At 44.8% G+C, this 21856-nt stretch overlaps 1 protein-coding gene across 1 annotated transcript in view; it reads left to right on the top strand.

The window, feature by feature from the left end:
* LOC132454144 (alpha-1,6-mannosylglycoprotein 6-beta-N-acetylglucosaminyltransferase B) overlaps positions 1–21856 on the top strand; it is a 133608-nt gene that overhangs the window by 92320 nt on the left and 19432 nt on the right. The window contains exons 9-10 of the mRNA XM_060047348.1: positions 5620–5751; positions 20693–20826. Of these exons, the coding sequence (XP_059903331.1) occupies positions 5620–5751; positions 20693–20826 (266 nt within the window). The remainder of the gene's footprint in view (positions 1–5619; positions 5752–20692; positions 20827–21856) is intronic.

The following is a 21856-nucleotide window of genomic DNA, read 5'->3' as shown; positions in this document are numbered from 1 at the left end:
GCACGGGTTGGATTTTAAAATCCAACCCGTGTAGTAGACTGGCCACTGTAGAAATAGATCTGTTGATATCGTCTTTTCAAGCCTTCATCTTGCCTACGCTGGAATGAGTTTCTCTCTGAGTCCGTCCGAATATCTCTGTAACAAAACCGGAGATCCTGCGCTTCTCCGCCCCCTTGCACTTTCAGTTTTTTGGCCGAGGCGCTGTGCAGTCTCCTGCAGTTTGGCTCAAGCATCCGAAGATGCTGTCGGGCTGAATGGCAACCAATTCATGTAACACAAGGACATGGTTTTGTGTTTTACCGCTGTGTATGAATATTTAAATAGTTCTCATAAAATTGTATGCACTTGTCAGGGCAGATTTGTTTTGCAACGACAAATATTTATTAAAGGGGAATGAAACATTCTGAATAGGCAGTTCTCAAGGGCCGGATATGAGAGGGAAAGGTTCCCAAAAAGATTGGAAGAGATAACTGATTTACACCGTACTCTGCTCAGATTTCTAAAGTAAACAATGTCATTTGAGACGGATTAGGAAAACTGTCTTAGATCCGTTAAGCTTCATGTAAATACACAAAATATTTAAAGCAGCATCGGCCAGTTCATAAACAAATGGGTTTCATCAGTGCTTTTAACACAGGTGAAAAGGGCAGGTTGCTTCGATAGAATAGGGAAAAGGCATTATTTATAGTTATGTCTTTAATCTTCTTCTGCTAGGCAAGAGAAGGAAATAAGACTCCTTTTCGGAAAGCAGAGCACTCATTCACGCTGCCTCACCGTTTCCATGAATTGCTAATGGCAACCGTGAGGCCTCTCCATTTCTCCCTCTCTCCATTTTTACAATTCCATTTCCCTTTTAAACCACCCTTCCTTTTTTCCACCCTCCTGCCCCGAATGGCCATTAACATTGGCGATACCGAGACCAATGAGATTGGCAGTGAGCCAATTATCTAAATCCTGGCCTTCATCAAATCACCCCCCCCTCCCCCCCCCCCCAAGACACACCACTGATGAGGGAGACAGATAGCCATCTGTGAGCAAACATGGCTCTGAAGAAGTCTAATGGAAAAGAGTGATGATGCATATTATATTAGGGCTGGCATTCCTCACAGTAGATGTCATTAATTTAATACAGCTTTTCAGCTCACTTAATAGGTGTGTGTGTGTGTGCGTGCAAGTGTGTGCGTGTGTCTGTCTGTGTGTGAGTGTGTGCGTGTCTGTGAGTGATGAGGGCATTATGACGACTCGAGGCAAAGAAAGGGTTGCAAATATACTTTTTCTTTTAACGAACAGAAAGAAACCCAATTTATTCAGTGATTGAAGAAAGGAAATGAAGGCTGGAACAGAACACACTGTGTTTAACCTGCATGGCAGAAGTACAGGCCCCACACACAGACAGCAATGAACACCCCGGGTGGGATCAATAAATCACAGAGAATTACCTCGAACATGCGAATTCGCGTTTCCATGCAGAAAATCAGTGGTATATGAATCCTGGAAGGTGAGAATATGAGATTACCAACACACCCGAGAAACCTCACGTACGCAGTGTTGGAAGTCAGTGGGATAAGGCAATACCCTGCATGAAAAGGCAGCAGGAGATGGTGCATGTAAAAATTCATTATGATGAAGGCACTTCTGAGTAGACAGCAGCCCAACCTTAGCCGCGTGATGTTCAGGATAGCATTATCGGCCCGGTGCTTGGTTACGAAATCCGAAGGTTGTGATTGGTCAGATGTTCCACGGTCGATGTTGGTGTTGAATGGCTCTGAAGCGGAGGCGCGGTTCCAATCGGTCCCGGTTCCACATTGATCCTTTATCAGGATACTGCTGGTTCTCCGTGTGATCAGGCCTGTGTTGGAGCACGAGGAACGAGATTTGAGGCAGACCACCAGCCTGCCTCTGAATAGGGAGCTGTCCGGGGTCCTTAGCCCATCCTCTCCACCCTTCTACTCTCCGTGCAGCTGTGGCACCAAGGAAGCGGTGAAGGAGACTGTGTTTGATTTCCTCTCGTGCTCTCATCAACACGTCTGTTAGGATTTAAGCGATCTAATCTCTTTTGTCTTCAAATTATCTCTGGTAGTATTACGGATCCAAACAAGCACACGTGCACGGATAAACATGATGGAGAGTAAAAGCGGTTAGCATACGGAGAGACCCATCAGAGTTTGAACAGCTGATTGAGTGGGGGGTAGGACTTGCAGGAGATGGAAATCTAGTGTGTCCCACACACACACAGGTGTCAACGTCTACTTAATGCTGGGCACACACAAGATAATTACTATTCAGGGCCCGCTCTGTCTTTCACTCTCCTACGTACTTTCTATTCGTTTTCTATGTTTTACTTTGTACTTTGTTGGTTTGGATATCAACACTTAATATTATCATCATAGAAATGCAAAGAAATGCAATGCAAGCCGGTATGGGTAAATTAATTAGCAACCAAAGAGAAATAGTATGCTCTCTCTCTCTCTCTCTCTCTCTCTCTCTCGCTCTCTGCCTCTCTTTTTCTTTCTCTCTTCCAATTGCACCGTCTCTCTCTCTGTGCCTTCCACCGAACAATTGACCTTGTCTGCCATTAGCTCTAATCTTGTACAGCTTCACACCCCCCCCCACCCCCGAAGGCAGCCTGTGTTCCTTTATGTTGCCGGCCTTGGAAGTGCGGGCGGAACGCACTCATGGAATGTGGCTCTGATGCATTCGCTGTGCTCACATTGAAAGGGGTTGCAGCTCACCAGAGGAGTACAGGCAGGAAGGTCCCTTTATGCCCATTTGAAAAGAACAGAATCTGCTCCGTTTATGGGGCTGAAACTGTGAGTCATATTTGTATGCCAAAGACCCCTGGGTTAGAAATACCCACATTTTCCGCCATGTTCTTTTTCATATTTTTCTATTCCCCCCGTTGACATCTGGTCCGTCTCGAAAGGTCACTTTCAAATTGTAGGTGACGTTTATATAATATTACGTTATTACTTTCTTCCAAAAACTTTAAATTGCTGTGGAAAAGCTCAGACACTAACTCTTGCACACATGGGTGAATGGCCGCTTCTAATCTGGCTCCCGTTCCCTGTGATTAAGAGAGATGTTATTCATGGGAAAGGGCATAGTCCAGTAATGCTATTAATGGGCAATGGACTTGTAAGAAATATGCAAGTATAAGGCAAAGTGCCTACTTCCACTGGTCTTCATGTGTACAAGGTCGGACGTGTGAAATCCAGCAGGAAATTCTTTGAAACGTGCTGATGTGCATGCTTAAAAGATTCATGAGACACAGGTTAACACACTTTATAGGAACTAGTGAGTTACACAAGCATGCACACACTTCAATGATCATTTATTCATGTCCATTTTTCACAATGTTCACTTCAGTTCTTGCGTCCTCTTAAAGGGAAACTTCACCCATTTCCATTAAGCTTTGTATCGTTAGAAACCCACTCATATTTTTGAATGGTCGTGCATCATTCCCTTATTTTCTGGAGAAACTGGAGAGATCCGTTATCGATCTCCAACCCTTCCTGTTTAAGATAATAATAATAATAATAATAATAATAATAATAATAAATGAAATTTATATAGACGCAATATGACGATTTTTGCGTAGAAGTAAATAGGAAATGTAATAGGGGAGGATTCTCGTAAGACTACAAGCACTAGTCCCACCCCCCACTGACGCTACAGACCTATTAGAGCAGTGCCAGTGGGTGGGACTACACCAGCAGAAACTAACATCCACAGCGTCTGAAGCTAAGCTAACAGAGGCTGTTGATAAAACTGAAGTACAATGGCGGAAGGTACTGGATCTTCACTAGAAATGTTGTGTGAAATGATTTTCAAGCAGTCTTGCGGTATCAGCTTGGTAGATGGAACAGCGAGGTGTCCGATAGGCGGAGATCTAGATCAGCGGGAGTGGCCAGCGAAGCTGTGCCTCGTGGTGCATGGTGGGAGTCGTTGTCTTCAATCCACAAGCGCCAAAAAGTCACTTTCTGCCTTTTTTGTCGGTCAAGACGGCACCAAATTAGAATTTTATTTTATTATTCGACTACATATAGGACCCAATTTCAATACATATTCATGCCTCCACCGGTGAAATGCTCCTATAAGGGACAATACCAGTCTGGATCATCAGTCCCTTGCAAATAAACATCTGTTGCTGTTATAATTTATTCAAATGACCTACTTGTATGGAGCATTTTGCCCACACGCACCATCGCATTAAAGGACTTCGCTCTTTTGGAATCAATGAGAGTTGATCAGTTTTAAGTGCTCTATTGCCACTGTATACATTTGCTCTCAGGCAGAATTTGAACAAGCAAGTGTTTTTGACTAATTATATTAGTAACAGATGTTTTTAATGAAGCCAGGAAACAGTAATGATGGTTTGATCACCCAGGCTGGTATTGTCCTTTAATTATCCTTATCGTGTAAAATCATTCGTCATCCAAACCTTTTATCATGGCTTATTTCTCTATGCAGGGCCTGTGCCTGCTCTTGTATTAGTTTGGCTTGTACAAGGCTGTCAAAACGTACTTCGATCAAAAAGCCACTCGTGGGAAAATCACAACAAGGAGACAAAATACACTTGGGTTTCAAACCGCGTCTGCGCCGCCCTTATCCTTGGGGCCGTTTGCCTCGGAAGGGCCAAAGTAAACGCTGGCAGACCACTCACGGGTCAGATGTCCAGTAGCACATCAGTGGCCATGGTAACACGAGGCTCTTGAGCCATCACCATTAATGTCAAGTCCATTATATATCGCTACTCAGCTCCCAGCACTTAGACAAGACATGGATCTAGGCAGCCACTGAACACTCATCACAATAATATTGTCTGCCAATATGTTTATACAGACACAGTTATGGGTTAGATCCACGAGTGCACATATAGCGGAGGACATGCATATTTTTACAGCCACACACAACCTCCATTAGAGTGTTTCCAGACTACGGTACCGTCGAAGGATGGTCCGGACCTGTAGCTTATTTGCAAATGCAATCATAACCATTGTTCATTATTTTCATTAAATCCTCAATCACTAGCCATAAATGAACACCTTCATCCCAGTTTTCCTAACGCCATAATTTCTTCTTTTAATCATCTAAAATGTTTTAAATTTGAGTTATTTATTTAATTGATTTAACCTCTTCAGTTTTATTTTTCATTTTGTTGTATTTCTGACAAATAAATAATTTTGGCATTTTCACAAATAAAACCTTTATGATTAGACCTTGACATTACACATACACAGATTATGGACTCTTTGAAGATGCTCGGGGAATCCCGCCTGTATCTTTCCATGGTTATGCTCTATTTATTCAGATAGTTTGCTTTCAAGAAGTGTACTAAAATATAGACTTTTTATCAAACCCCCAAAGATTGGGGAAGACAAATACAAGGCCACATATTAACAATAGGCTCAGTTGACATGCATAATTAATGACCTGTTTTTTAATTGTTAGGATTCAAAATAAATAATATATGTTGTAACAAAATGTAACAAAATAGTAAATTTGTGGCTCTGCTTGTGTGTGCGCGTGTGCTTGTGTGTGTGTGTGTGTGTGTGTGTGCGTGTGCGTGTGCGCGTGCGTGTGTGTGTGTGTGCGTGTGTGTGTGTGTGTCTATTGCAGGTTCCTAGGCGTTCCCCCAGGAAGAGGAAGTTGCCCGCTCACCGGCCCCTTGCCCTTTGACCTCATCTACACAGACTACCATGGCCTCCAGCAGATGAAGCAGCACATGGGGCTGTCGCTGAAGAAACACAAGTATGTTCACGCATGAGATGTCCAGTAAGGGAGTGAGTGAGGGAGGGAGTGAGGGAGGGAGGGAGTGAGTGAGGGAATGAGTGAGTGAGGGAATGAGTGAGTGAGTGAGTGAGTGAGTGAGGGCAGGAGAGAGTGAGGGAGTGAGTGAGTGAGTGAGGGCAGGAGAGAGTGAGGGAGTGAGTGGGTGAGTGAGGGCAGGAGAGAGTGAGGGAGTGAGTGGGTGAGGGCGGGAGAGAGTGAGGGAGTGAGTGAGTGAATGAGTGAGTGAGGGAATGAGTGAGTGAGTGAGTGAGTGAGTGAGTGAGTGAGTGAGTGAGTGAGTGAGGGCAGGAGAGAGTGAGGGAGTGAGTGGGTGAGGGCGGGAGAGAGTGAGGGAGTGAGTGAGTGAATGAGGGAGTGAGTGAGGGATTGAGGGAGGGAGTGAGTGATTGAGTGAGGGAACTAGCTGCAAACTTAGGGAACATGACCTTTTCAAAAATTCGAAGCCACTTTAACATAACTTTCGTTTATGGCACAAGAGTACCTATGTTGAGCTCTCTGAGCTTAACTGGGCGTGTCGTAGTGCCACTGGGCAACGAAGGACAAGACGCTGCCAAAGGTCTATCAAAATGTGAAGATGATTTTGGCAGTGTAGGGATACAGTGAATAATAAATACTAACGATCATTCCTTAATTATAATAAATAATACAGTTAAAGCGATCGAAAGAGCTTAGTGTCTCGTGGGGTCCATTGGACCGTTAAAACAGTTTAAAAGGCGCACTTTGGCCCATTGGACATGCTCTCCGAGAGCTTTGCACAAAGCGCCCTGCCAGCAGACGGCAACACCTCAGAGACCCCCTGGAAGGGCGTGCAAAAAGTGCGCCATCCAAGGCGTCTCTGAGGCGTCCGTGTCTGCTGCATCAACCCCTGCCCGGGATTCACTGATCTCCCTCTTATGTCTCAGCAATGTAATCCATTTCAACACAATAGAAACTAAACCAGGGAGAGTGTTAAATCCGGTTGTTAATTGGAGGATACCGTAGCCCAAACGCAAACTCCAATGAGGCAAACTCAGAAAACAGAAATACAGGATTTCAGAGAATTCCGTTGACTTGACAGTTTTCCGCCTTTTTTTTTTTGATTCTAAACAACAGCAGAGCCTCAAACCTATTACAAGCATTTCACAGCGGATGCATTTTCCCTCTACCAGATACAAACTCCTGACGACCCGTAAAAATACGCTGGATCCTCGCCAAGTAGCCGGGGAGCAGCGTCAACGATCTCCCTCTCACAGTGAAAATAGAAACACAGCGGTTCACAATCTTTAAAAACATAGCAGTAGCCCCTGGGTGTTTGGCAAAACCCACATCGTCAGACAGCCTAGGTCGGCACAGTTTAAACCGTGCCTCACCGCATCATTCCAGATGTGTTATCCTCCAAGCGCCCGCAGCGGAGGTGTTGTAACTATAGAGTATTCAATAAAAAAATCAGTGGGCAGCCTTGTCTGAACCACTGAACCACTCTTCAAGTTAATGTTCATCTCAAGCACACAGGTCCCTACGCACAGCCCGGGTCAGGGCTGTGTAGGCAGAGCTGAGCTGCCTTGTGCGGAAGGTGGACTCCCCTGGCATGAGCTCTTGACCTTCTACATACATGTTCCTCTGAGGAGAGTGCAGGCTGGACACAATGTTGGATGTGACTTTAGTCCATGCGTGTGTCAATGTAGCGTACCCAGGATCTCTGGCTCATCTGGCTCACTTCCTGGCGATGTTGAGAGTGGGTTTTTTAACAAGAGATGTTTAATATATTGAATTTTACTTATAAAGACAACGTACTATGCAAGGCAATGAATCCACCAGGTTGTTTATGGCAGTGTGTGAGCGTACAGATAGCTCACAGATCAAGCCCTCGCTTTGAGATGTTTCAGAGAAGGAAGGGGACAGATGTGACACAGGTTAGGTGATCACTGGGTAATACCCGTGTGTGTTTGTGCCTGTGTGTTTGACTGTTGCTGCCCTAGTCCCTGGGTGAAGTCATTGGATGCCAGTGAAAAGCCTGTTACCCCCTATGAATGTCTCTGCTCTCCCTGTCGAGTTGGAACACTCTGAGCTCATCTCCCTGAGCTGGAGCTTCAAACTAATTCACAGACAAACGTGTGCCTCACATAGACACACGCTTCCTCACACACACATATATATAAACTACTGTACAGAATTCAACTATCAACTACTGTGAACAAAGAACAAGGGAGCTACAGACACACAAATGAACACACACACACACACACACACACACACACACACACACAAATAAACAGATGTGTGGGTACCATGATGTGTCCCGCATTCCCTTCCAAAACGGAATTCACAGTATTCGTGCACACACATACACAAACACGCACGCATGCACGCACGCACCCACACACAATATACACGCAGTGATGAGCCTCAATCAAGACTTTTGTAAGGAGCTTACTATTATTGATCAGAATTCTGAGAATTTCGATCAATTCAAACGCTTGGGGGTGGGGAATAAGGGGACAACTGCAGAGAAGAAAGAGTGAGTGAAAGAAGGAGAAAAAACTAACAGCATTGAAGCTGACAGGAGAGGACCAAATTAGACGCCAGCGGAGAAGCGATGCTCTGTACTCGCATTTGTCTTTTTGTTCATTTTTTCATGTCTTTATAGAAATGTGCTCAGAGCCTACAAATTGCTTTGGGCATCACTACAAAGGCAGAGCAACTTGTAAAGTAGGCCATCCCAGTCACGAGATTCAGGCAGGATGGAAGCTAATCTTGAACCAGTGCGGAGACAGGGAGCTCATAATCGGAAACGTCACTGAGATTAGGTATACATACATATATACATACATGTAAATATATATCTCACAGACGTCACATAATTGTGTCAAACAATGAGACAAAACACGTGTCCGGTTCACTTTTTGGACAAGCCCAACATGAAACCAATTGAGCCTGTCTTGGTGACATGATGTGACGTAATCCCACGTAAGACTGGGTATTCACGAACACAGCCCGGAGTGTTACTGACTGAAGCTTACTTTCAAAATAGAGTGAGCCTTACGGCTCAGGGCCCCGTTTCCCGCAAGCATCTTTAGCCTAAGTGGATCGCAGAGTGGGTCGTACGAGCATCGTACAGTTTTCACACCGTTTCCCGAAAGCATCTTTGGTAACGATACGAACGTCTTGAAAACGCTCGTAGCTAACGAGTGCTCCAGGGTACTCGTAGGACGCTAAGAGCCTCGTTAGCCTACTATAGCCTCAGTGGCGTAACCAGCGGACATTCCTAGTATTGGATGCGTTTTATTATAACACATTGGTAATGGTGTATCACGTGCGTCTGAGCCTAATGTGGGCCATTATGTTCTTAGTTTGAGAGAGACAGTCCAGGAAATGTTTGAGCAGGCAGGGCACTTAAAATGTGTGAGAGAAAGTGGGGGGGATTTGTGCAGACTGACATAGGCTACTCATAAAACGTAGCCTAAAATAATGTAAAAAATAAATAAATAATAATAATAATAAAAATATTAATTATAAAAATATTTAAAAAAATGCAAAGGAGCAGGCAAAAGGCTGGGATATGGTGGGGATTGGTCACGTTGACGGGAATGTTTAGTGACATGAGGGAGGGTGGAGGGGGTTAAAAAAAAGTCTCAATCACTCTTCGACGTGCATGAAAACCAGCCGCGTAGTTATGAGGGAGGCCGTCCTCACACCGATCTTCCTCGTCGTCATCGTCCTCAATGTCCTCCGGTTCAACCAAAGCTACCCCAGCCTTAGCTGCAATGTTACTGCAACATAGCTGTCACACATATCACAGCGCATGACTTGGCCGGCGAAAACTGGAGCCCTCCGCTGGACTTGTGAAGGCATCTAAAGCGCAACTTCCACCTCCCGATCGTGCGCTCAGGATTAGGACTGATATGTATGTCGGCCTAGGCTTAATCAATTGTGTTTTAATATCTTTAGCATTCATATTATTGCAATCTATTCTTTTCGTAGGCTACTCTGTTGGCCTTGATGGGGAGATATTTTAACCCTTTTTAACCCCATTTTCCTCCGACATTCCTGCGTCTCCCCCTGCGTCATAGCCCGTTTCAGCACCATGTCAGTGGACAGGTACGATCGTCGTGAGTGCAGCGAATGCGCGTTCACGTTAAGAGGAGTTTCGGGAAACGCTCCAAAGAAATTATTGATGGTTCAAAATATCCATCGAGAGAATGATCTTACGAGCGAAGATCCATCGATATCGGGAAACGGGGCCCAGCCCCAAACGTGTGGCCTCGATCGTGGCAACGCTTGGCAACCCCCCGCACTCGCTCTAGTGGCTGCTTGTGGGAGTTTACCACTTTGTCGATGGAAGTGCTAAAACCAGGAAATGAGATTCCACCACGAGTCCGTACGGTCCACCAGTACTCGCTGAAAGTCGACTGTTCAATCGCGCGGCCGAACGAGCGCTGCAGGACTCACTCATTTGCATAAAGTTGAGCCATAAAGTCGTGCTGAAGGTGAACCTCTTTCCTGCCTCTTCAATGCGGCGCTGTCACACGCCCCCACGCGAGCCTTCCAAGAATCCCTTACCCCACGCGAGCACGCGCCCAGCACGCCTCCTATACAGAGGATGGGAGGCGAGTGCCAGACTCGAGGCCACGCGTTCGGTGGGGCGGGGGCCGTTAGCTGTGGCTCACGCTGGGTTGAATGGTCCCCACCCCGAAATGTCGACGCAAACAACAAAGTTTGGTCAGGGTTATAAAAATCAATGTTGACAAAACTGTTTACAAGGCGTTGGACTGAAGCATAAAATTATGGGATACGATTTAATGTCATTTTTTGTTAGGCGTTCACTCCCACACATTTGTGGAACTGTCATTCTTTCTATCTTGCCTATGTGTGAAAGCTCTATATTGACATTTAGTTTGTTTTCCCTGCAGCTGCACAGATGAAAATACACTTATGATGGACAGAATGATAGAGGAATAAACCAGTCTGATTGACAGGCTAGATGATGGCTTGGTTTGAGTGTGTGTGTGTGTGTGTGTGTGTGTGTGTGTGTGTGTGTGTGTGTGTGTGTGTGTGTGTGTGTGTGTGTGTGTGTGTGTGTGTGTGTGTGTGTGTGTGTTTGTTTGTTTTTATTTGTGCAAATAAACAAGATAAAAAAAAAAAAAAGGCAAGAAGATTTGCATAGACATGCATAGATGCACGGGTGGGACAAAAGAAACCCCGAAGGGCTTATTAAGGATGTCCACCTGACATTAAAATACAATAAGGTAAAGAAAATAAAGTAAAAGAAAAAAAAAAAAAAAAAAAAAAGACAAACAAAAGTAGAATTATAGAGATAAAACAACTACAAAGTCATTTTACAAAAATGAGAATACATTTGAGTAAAAGTAAGAAAGCAAAGTAAAGATGTAACTAACAAGCAAAAAGACAATGCAGCATACATTCAGTTTATCATATTATCATAGGCTTTTAAAATTAGGTACATTTTAAGGTATTTTTTGAAAGTAGCTAAAGATGAAAGTTTACGTAGAGTAGCTGGAAAACTGTTCCAAACGACTGGACCTCTGTCCCTAATTGAAAACTGTCCCAGATTTGTTCTGAAAAATTGCCGGTGAAGGAGATCTACAGATCTGGTCTGATGACTATGGATCTGTGACCTGGTTATAAAAAAACTGTTAAAAGAAGAAGGAAGTAAATTATTGAAAAACTGGAAAACAAAAGTGCCGATCTGAAGAGTATTCACATCATATATGCTTAGCAACTCCAGATTCCGAAATAATGGAGCACTATGAGCGTCCCAACTGGAGTTGGTTACAGATCTAACAAATTTTTTCTGTAACAGAAAAATCGAATTTACACTGGTTTTGTATGTACTAGCCCATACTATATTACCATAGGATATAAAGGGATAAATAAGGCAGTAATATAAATCCATACAAATTTTCCTTGACAGCACGTGTCTTACCCGTCTAATAACCCCAATGTTTCTAGCCAATTTATTGGACACCTGTGATATGTGATTTTTCCAATTGAGCTTATGGTGTGTGTGTGTGTGTGTGTGTGTGTGTGTGTGTGTGTGTGTGTGTGTGTGTGTGTGTGTGTGTGTGTGTGTGTGTGTGTGTGTGTGTGTGTGTGTGTGTGTGTGTGTGTGTGTGTGTGTGCCTGTGCATGAGTGTGCTGAGGGGCCGCTGGACCATAACCGCTCCTGCGGCATCACGCCAACGTCTTCAAAAGCGCACCTCAACGTGTTGATGTTCATATCAGGATCATCATTCCCATTCAGATCCACAATGCACCAAAGCTCCCCTTACACACACTTCCACAGCCGTGTAACATGCAGGTTAAGTGTGTAACGTTTGTGTAATGTGCGTGTAACATGCATGTGTATTTCAGGGCACAGACGTGATGTCGTGTGTGTTTTCGTGCATACGTGCATATGTTTGTGTGTGCGCATGTATGCATGCTTTTTATCAGCAGGGATGTGGTTTGGACACAGTGGAAGAAAGACAGATGGAAGGAATTGCAATTATAGAGAGAGTGTATGTAGGATAACACAACAAAGGAAGGGAAGGAGAATACGAGGGGTGTAAAGAATGGAAGTGAAGGCCTTGGAGCTGATATCTGGAGCCCGACCAACGACACCTATAAAAGGAGAGCTCCATGTATTTTTTAAATCCAATTATGGGCGGGGGAAATGATTTACTGGTGGTCTGGAGAGCAATGCTTCACCGATTCTCACTGCCCACGTCTTCTCTCTCTCCAAGTGTGGGTGTCTCTCTCTCTCCCTCTGTCACTCTCTCTCTCTCTCTCTCTCTCTCTCTCTCTCTCTCTCTCTCTCTCTCTCTCTCTCTCTCTCTCTCTCTCTCACTTTCTCTCTCTCACTTTCTCTCTCTCGCTCTCTCTCAAACACACACACACACACACACACACACACAAACACCCCACGTAGCCAACACACATACATGACACACTCTACTAGGTGGTTCCGTTGCTCGCCGAGCACAGCTTCTCTCTGCGGCCTGGTCTCTGTGGTCGCCACCCACGGTGGGCTAGATCCTACTGTGGTTCCTGGACATGTAGGCAATGCTATTATTCAGTAATATAGCAAGGACATTCATGGATGTATAGCCCTTCAATTGTTATTTGGTTCATTCAACTTATACGACTTAAGTTAGGCTTATCCATCATTCACTAAAATGTACACCCCTGCAAAGTATATCGTGGCTTTGTGTTTATGGTTCTTATAGCAGGGAGTCTGCCTTTATGAAGGTGTTATTCGGGGCGATGAAGGCCAGGCTGTAGACAGTGTGACTCATGGCTTTCTGAACGATACTTTATTTGTCTTGTGCCCTGCCCTGTCTCTATTATGTAACTCCAAGCAGACAGTCCTGTAGAAAAACCATCCATTTATCTCAACCCAGTTATCCAACGAACCCCCTCAGAGGGGGAATGTGGTGTTTAAGGGGGGGGGCAATGACATTTAACTCCCCTTTCTCACTTATACTCTCTTCTCTTTTGCCCCGTTGGGAAGGAATGGGCTATTTTAGCCTTACATGCTGAGAGGCATGGTTAATCAAGCCCAGAGCTCTGGGATCAGGTCTCTGTAATTACTCCTGCTTTAAGTTTCCGCCAATGTCCACATTCATTATTTATGCCTTGTTACTCACTGCCCACCGTCCTGTTGTGCGCAGTCCGGTGGTCCCTACGCACACATGTCTATTCATCAAGTAAATAAGCCAGATGAAGCTAGCCTGGCTAGCAAAGAGTGCTAAGCACTCCTGCTAGCGATGGTTGCCGGACCCCACTGGAGCCATGCAGGAGTCTGCAGAACTCGGCCCCTAATTCATGACAAAGCTAACCATTTACAGCGTTTTTATTTAGCAATCCATCAACTTAATGCATGTTTCGGGCCGCGTGTTTATTATTCTGTCTGCTGAATGTTAAAAGTGTTAAGGCCTTAAATTAATGGTCTATTAAGAGTCTGAATTACAGATAAAAGGTTAGCCTCTGTCCTTAATTGCCTTGCATACTTTTTTTTACTAAATGACGGGTATATCAGTATATCATTACCCTGACAGGCCAGCATTTGCCGATTACTTGGGTTTTTATAATTCTGCTGAATTGAATTTTTTTAACTCTTACCTCAGTACATGAAATAATAGATGGTACTTTTACTCAAATACATTTGCAGTGCACTCATCATCGGTATGCCTACTCTCTACTAAATAAAACGAGTTGAAGCACTTCAAGGCCACATGGCCCAACCAATATCTACTGGACAAACCCAACCTGACGACCGTAATGTACAGCGAAAGCAGCGGTACCAACCTCCTCTTCCACTATATATGATGACCAAAGACAAACACCCATTTGCTACCACAAATGTTTACCTATATATATGCTTGTTAAATTCTATTTGTGAAACTTGGGAACATTCCCCCTATAAATAGTTAATAATTAAAGGTCCCATGACATGCTATTTTATGTATTCTTTAATATAGGTATTAGTGGGCAACTAACACGGTATTCAAAGACGTTCCCGAAATTCATCCGTGGTGCAGAGTTACAGCAACTCCGAGCCAGTCGCACATTGAGCTTCCCCCAAATGTTGTTTGCTGTATGCTGTTTTGGTGTCTGTAGCTATAATGCAAATGAGGAGGAGCGAGGCGGGTCAAGGAGGAGGGTGGGGGTGTGGCCCTGAGCAGCTTGCAGCCACGGTACCATGCGCTCTGTTTACAGTGGATGTATTGCAATGGCGAGGCGCACACAGCCTTTAGCCGTGTTCTGTAAATATTCTATAACACACGGGAGTCCTGGAGCTCTATACCTAAATATTATCATATAGCCTACATAGATATCTATATCATATAATATATATTATCACAGCCAAAAGCTGTGTGAGCCGATATTATGAATCTCAAACGACCGCGTTGGGTTCTCAGACGTTCCTGGTTCTTCCACGTCCACATCAATGTGAAGTAGACCGAACCGCGACAAGGAGGAGAAAGGGATTGTTGCCGGGCAGCGCTTAGGCACCTACGCCTCCGGCGGTGGTCCCTCAGCGGGGCTCAAGCGGGAGACATTCGCCGCCAACAATCCCTTTCTCCTCCATGTCGTGGTTCATGTTGTTGAGGGAGTCAAAGCCAAAATTCCTTCCCCCCAATTCATTCTCAACCTTGGCTGAGATAACCCCCACTACGAGTCTCGTTGTAGAAATACCAGAGACGAGAGTCCGACGTGTTATGCGCCATAACACCAAAAGCAGAACAGTTATCCAAATAACAAGGAAGTGTACAACACTTGCGTTACAGTCCTGGAGCTCTATATCTAAATAATATCAAATAATACATAGATATCTATATCATATGATACATATTATCACGGCCAAAAGCTGTGTGCGCCTCCAGACGATATTATGAATCACAAACGACTTTGTCGGGTTCTGCGACGTCTCTGGTTCTTCCACTTTCTGCCTGCTGCCGGCTGCCCGCTGCCGGGCGATGGTGCCTCGCGGCAACCGGCGGCATATCGCAGTTCATGTACTTCAGTGAGTCAAAGCCAAAGTTCCTTTCCCCCAATTCCTTCTCAACCATGGCTCAGATAACCCCCACTGTCTCGTTGTGGAAATACAAGAGACGTCAAAGAACCGACAAGAAACACTTGCGTTACAGTGTGTGTATTCACACACACACATGTAGGGTTGAGCACCGAAACTCGGTTCCAGTAGGGAACCGGTTCCAACGTAAACGGTTGTAACGAGATTGAATAAGAACGCACATTTTGGTTCCTCATAACGGTGCCTGCCGTTTTTTAACGCGGCGTCAACTTGCGTTAGTGCTGGGCGCTAAACCGGTTCAGACTGAATAACGGTGTGTATTTTCGTTAGGAAATGCTTTTGTTATATACCGCCATACCGGTGTATTTGATTACACAACGTTCGGAACGCAGCGCTCCGCGACACTGTTTCAGACGGGACCCTTTTCAATGTTGCGCTAAACACGCATGGTACGACTACGACTTTCTTTATAGGTCCATGACTGCGAGGCGTGGTATTTCAGGCCAACTGGTAAAAGAGTGTGTCACGGCTTTCAAACATATAAACCATAAAGCCTATGGGCTCCTCGAGACTCGGGACGGACTTGTCAACGCGCTGCGGCATCGCAGCGCGTTGACGATCGGCATGTTGTAGTGATCGGCAGGTTGTAGTGGGTGAACGTGAATGAACGTGTGTGTGTGTGTGTGTGTGTGTTGCGAGCTAATGTAATTTTAAAGTAACAAACAAACAAACTCAAAGCCGATGCATGCATCCAAAACTTTCTGTTCAAAACAAAATAAACAGAAAGTTTCAATCAAAAACAGTCGTTATTCGCTTCAAATACTTTTACTTTTTAAAAGTTGGGAATTAATACAGCGCGGTACCGAGCGGTTGAAAACAATGTTGGCGTCTCCTGTGGCTGCCTTGCGCACCTGAGTTATGTTACTTAATATGACTTTGGCAATAATGTTGCGCCATGATGCGTGCCTGCCTGCTTTCAGCAAGTAATTAATATTATTATTATTATTATTACTCATAACAAGTTGTGCATGTATGCAAGTGTGTGCAGTTTCGTTTTTTTAAGTACCGGTTCGAGAACCGTTTTAGCAACGGAACCGTTTGAAAAGTACAGAGTAGGCACCGGTATCGGATAAAACCCAAACGATACCCAACCCTACACACATGTGGCGCTCGCACGGTCGTGTCTCATTGGCGGGCCAACGTCTCTGGGTGGGCCAGGCAGAGCAAGGGGAGGAGCTTAGATGCTTTATGACGACATAAATAAAGACATTCCAAATCAGCGAGCTTGAGCCTCCATTTTTTCAAAGGCGAGCAGAACAGCTAGTGCTCGTTTTACACCAAACGCAAGTTTTAGCCACTGGGGGACCATAGGCAGGCTAGGGGAACTCATATTTATGTTAGAAAACCTCATAAAGTGAGATTTTCATGTCATGGGACCTTTAATAATAATTTGCATACGGATGACTTTTTCCAGAGTCACTTTCAAATAAGATATCTTTACTTTTACTCAAGTATGACTTTCTAGTGCTTTATAACCATCTGGCACCGCACGCCAGATGGTCTGTTACACAGAACCATCTGGAAAGTTGTCCTTGGAAACTGTTTGGAAAAGGGCAGGCCCTTTTAAAAAGTACTTGGCAGGTGACTGGATGAACCCTCTGTTTATCACCGTCTATCACCTATCACAGAGTTCAGGTAGTTCCTCATAGGCTGCAGATTGGTCGGAACTACTGTTGTTCGTTGTATCCCCAGGCATACTGTATATTGGATAGAATCTCCAAATCAAGCCGCCTGGCAAGGTGCGAATTGGGAATTTTGTAGAAACTTACTTCAACATCATTTTCATAACATCAAACAGTCATGATCTCGCAATTTTTCCTAGAGGTGTGAAAACAGGTTTTAGGGAGCTTATTGTAAAAATGGTGCAGTTACATGATGATTCAGCTTTTTCTATATTATCCTGTGGACACAGGGAATGAGAACATAGTTATCGCTATAACACCTTTGAGATAATGTCATTAAGTCTTGATAACAGGCTATAGGTAGTGTAATTGCGCTCAGTATCTTAGCCGGGGAAGACTTCCATTGTTGTCCCGAAAGGGACATTAAAACTGGTCACAGATACCTCCTGATTGGTCAGGATAAAAAAACGACAACATATGATTAAAAGAGAAAAAATAAACTGGACAGATAAGCCTCTCATTTAGAAGATGTCGTGATTGTATTTCTGTCTTTGGCAAAAATATCAATAAAAAAGGATAAAAACAACCCCAACAAATCCAATTGGCTATAATACTCTTTAAACATTTGTGTTCAGCAGATTTACAAACATTGCAGCAAACTTCATTAGCATTTTCCGAAAACAATATAGAAAAATGTGAAACTAGGGCAAAACTTCTGTACACCCACACAAGAGGAGTCTGGTTTAAATCTCACAGTTACGGTCTGCGAAAGGCAGAACAATTCCATAGAAAGAACAATCCGTCCAGCCGGAACAAAGTGGTTACCTCAATGTGTCGTATTTTTCCGAGCCGGGCCGTCAACGGGGAGAGTGTGAGCAAGCGACAAGGTACAACCCTGTCCCTTTCCTCCCTGGGCTGAGGCGTGTTGAGCCCCACTGAGCAGCCGTTTAACCCAGATTAACCCTGCGTCTCTGATCCATCTGATAGATATTCAGCTCCCCCACCACTCCACCCACTCCTGCTTCTTATCTGTACGCACTGGGCCCTGAACGAAAGTTTCCTGAAATCTGCTGATTTATATTTTAGGGATGGGGGGGGGGTTTGCACTTGGCCGTGTGAACGGTAGACCCCTTTACACAGCGGTGTCATCGTTGGAACAACACAGAGGTTGCTCATGACACTAGCTAAGGGTCTGTCGTCGTATGTACCTGGAGGCTGATGTTTTGGCACTGTGTCTGGCACTGTACTATCTCCACCCAAAAGTTCTGCTTTAACAGAGTAGGACTTCTGGATCCGAGATTACATGGACCAACGGTGGATGAACGGTATCATAGGACCAATCAGCACAAGGAGGAGGTATGATAGGACCAATCAGCACGAGGAGGAGATATGATAGGACCAGTCAGCACAAGGAGGAGGTATGACAGGACCAATCAGCACCAGTGGAAGTATGATAAGACCAATCAGTATGAGGAGGAGGTATGATAGACCATTCAGCGCTCATAGGTGGGGGTTTCAGTTCATGGCGGTGCAGTCAGCCAAATTAAAAAAAACAATGGCAGGGCCGAAGAAAAGTGAAATCTACAGAGCAAATAAAAATAGCTATATCCACTGAATAAAGATGTTAAAAGATTGACAGAAATCTGCATTAAAGGCCATTTCTAGAGGAGAAGAAGTTTTTGCTTTTTTTTGCTTCCCAACCAGATTTGGCAAGAGCCCTTGAACAACGCAAGGACGTGCCCATATGCGAAAATCTATTGCTGCTTGAATATCTTTTGCGCAACACCAACTGTACTATGGACGATCTCACAAGGCTAACTTATTGCAACAATATAGGAATCAGTGAATAGCATTTTAATTGGCAGAATAGATTACACAGTTCACACGAGATCCAGGCAATAACCCTATTCGTCCATCTCCGAAGGCAGCATCGTGGCCGGTGGATGCGGAGGCGAGCGTTGCCACAGTGTGCTACAGCAGTGAGCATGGTGCTCAGACTGCAGGGAAGCCTGGTCTTCAGACCACTTCTGAAAGGACATTGGAGTAGAGGGTGGTTGGAGGGGGGAGGGGGGAACTGGTGAATTGGAGCGGAGGAGCACTTGGTGGAGCATAATGGAAATGAAGTATTTGGCACGGGGCGGAGGAAATGAATGTTCTGTACTTGAATGGCTATGTTCCTTTTCTCCTTATTTTTTTTTTCTCCTTCATGGACCATTTATTGATCTCCATATATATATATTTAGAGAGAACGAGAGAGAGAGGGAGAGAGATAGAGAGAGAAATTGAGAGACCACAAAGCGAGACATTGTCTCGTTATGCCTTACAATTTGACCGTACCTTTTCCGTTTCCTTTTTATTTCATACAGAAACCGAGATAGGAGCATGAGCAAACTGACTCTCTCACTCTCTTTCTCTGACTTCCTAACCTTACGTGCCCAAGCGCTCATAGGCACATCCATAAGCACACAGACACACACATTCTCACACAAACATACACACACACACACACACACACACACACACATGGAGGGTTATCTGGCAAAGGGAAGTCCTTTGACTTGGCAGACTATGCTTGTGCTAATCCCCTGAGCTCGCTCTGTGGCAACAATGAGCACCCTCACACATCTGTCCCACAGACAAGGGCACAGCGGTGACGCTTGTGTTTGTTTGAGTGTGTGTTTGTGTGTGTGTATGTGTCTGTGTTTGCGTGTATATGGGCGACCGTACATGCGGGCGTGCATGCGTGTGCACGTGCAAGTGTGTGTGCATGTTTGCGTGTGTATGTGTGTGTGTGTGTGTGTATATGAGAGCAGAAATCGGAGAGAGAAAGAGACAAAGGTGGAAAAGGAGAGCGGAATAATGAGGAAAACTTGGCAATCAGAATCTGCAAAGGTCTTACCAACTCCTAATTAGCACCCTCTGTTTAACCGGTCTCATATAGTATGCATCTTCAGTATTTATATAAAGGGCCTAATTGCGCATGAGGAAGGTGCTCCTGTTCTGGCGTCAGAGCGCGGGAAGGGGACGGCCGTGTTGCACTGTATTGTTGTTTTCACATTTCAACGTGTCTCACCTCCCACGCGACACCTCTCACCTTTGCTGTTCGCTGATATTTTGCCGTATGCACTCAGCTGTTCAATGGCATTTTCTCGTTGTTTGGGGGTCGAAATGTCAGACTAAGCGTCGTTGGTATTTAATGGTTTTTGCACTTCCTTTTGTTTACTGTTGTCTGGTCATGGTGTCTCAACCCAGGACTGATGCGCTGGACAGAACAAAGAGTCATGAGGCTGGGATTGAGTTCTGAGCCTGTATCTGCAGTGTGTCTCATCGTCGTTCACCTCAATGTTCAACGCGGAACAGAACATCCTCACCCGAGAATAATGAGAGTTAATTGGAAAATACGATTACTTCCCCGATAATGACCGGCGTTCTATTCATTATCCCTTACATATTGAGTTATTGACTAAAGGGTTTTTTTATAAATGTAAACTGAGACACGCATAAAAAAGTTAAAATCAGATAAAATATAGTGCTAGCTAGACCCTAAAGCCCGTCCAGAAAGATGATTAAAAAAAATACATCTATAACATTTTTGTTAGGATCTTTTATTAATAGCAACACACGAGACAGAAAGACACTGCTGAATAGTCTCCCAGATGTGGAGGAAACATGAACCCAAAGCGTCCTGTGTGTCCCTCCTCAGGTGCCATATCCGGGTGATCGACACCTTCGGGACGGAGCCGGCCTACAACCACGAGGAGTACGCCACGCTGCACGGCTATCGGACCAACTGGGGCTACTGGAACCTCAACGCACGCCAGTACATGACCATGTTCCGTAAGAGACCCAGCCCCCTATAACCATGTTCCCTCCTCTGGTCCTCTCCAGGACCAGGTTCTGTAGAGACCCAGCCCCTCTAGCTTGGAGACCCTCTTGATCACATGACCTCACCTTCGGTTCCGTCTGGACCCGTAACCCACATTGATCTCTCCTGAGATGTGACCGGGGCCAATCAGGCACTGGGCCATAGCTGATGATGGAACCGTGTCAATCACGTAATCCCGCCCCATGAAATCGATGTTGGCGGCAAGAGGTCCAGACTGATCCGTGTTGCACCACAGAATATGAAGTCAAGTGACCAGGATGGTCTCCAGTCTGCAACACCGTCGAAGTTGGGTTCACACCCTCCTGTTTTGTTCAGAATAATAATATGACACCTCTTGATGGCAAAGTCAGACATGAACATGGGAAGAAATACAGGCCGCTTGTCATGCATATTGCATGACTTTTTATACTTTTATAGGCACTCATAAACACAAGGGGATGTAAGTGTGGAACAAAAAACATAAGGTGAACTCGCATTGTACAGACGTGGCGTCTTTGCATATTAAAAGTGAGTTTGAGTTGAGAAAAACTACCTCCTCTGCTCGCTGAATTTCACGTACCTGTGTTTAACAGGCAAGATGGTTTCCTTGTACCAATCGCGGAACAAATGCCTGGATTGGTCGCAAATGAGCCAGGAACGGTTTAAAATCAAAATAGTCTCATACAGAGGCAGGTTCAGTCAACTAGAAACGGATATTCTCGCTGCGCATTTCATTCACTCATAGCTGACGGATGGCTTTGACATTGCTTACAAAGCCCCTTCAGCCCCTTCCAAGAAGTCCCGAGAGTGACATGACGGTGGTATCAGAACACTTAAATACTATGGCAATAAACAAACATACTTATTAACATAACACCATTCAATCCCACAGGGGAAGGGAGCAGCCTCTCTGCACAAGGAGAATAGGTATAAAACTGTCTCCAATGAGTACTTAGGCTTCGTTTTTTCTCAGGTTTGGCCCCCCTGGTCCTCCTCTCACAT

Source organism: Gadus macrocephalus, chromosome 3 (assembly GCF_031168955.1).
Source record: "Gadus macrocephalus chromosome 3, ASM3116895v1".
Classification (NCBI taxonomy): Eukaryota; Metazoa; Chordata; class Actinopteri; order Gadiformes; family Gadidae; genus Gadus; species Gadus macrocephalus.
Note: the sequence above shows the minus strand (reverse complement) of the source record. Positions and strands in the feature narration are given on the sequence as shown.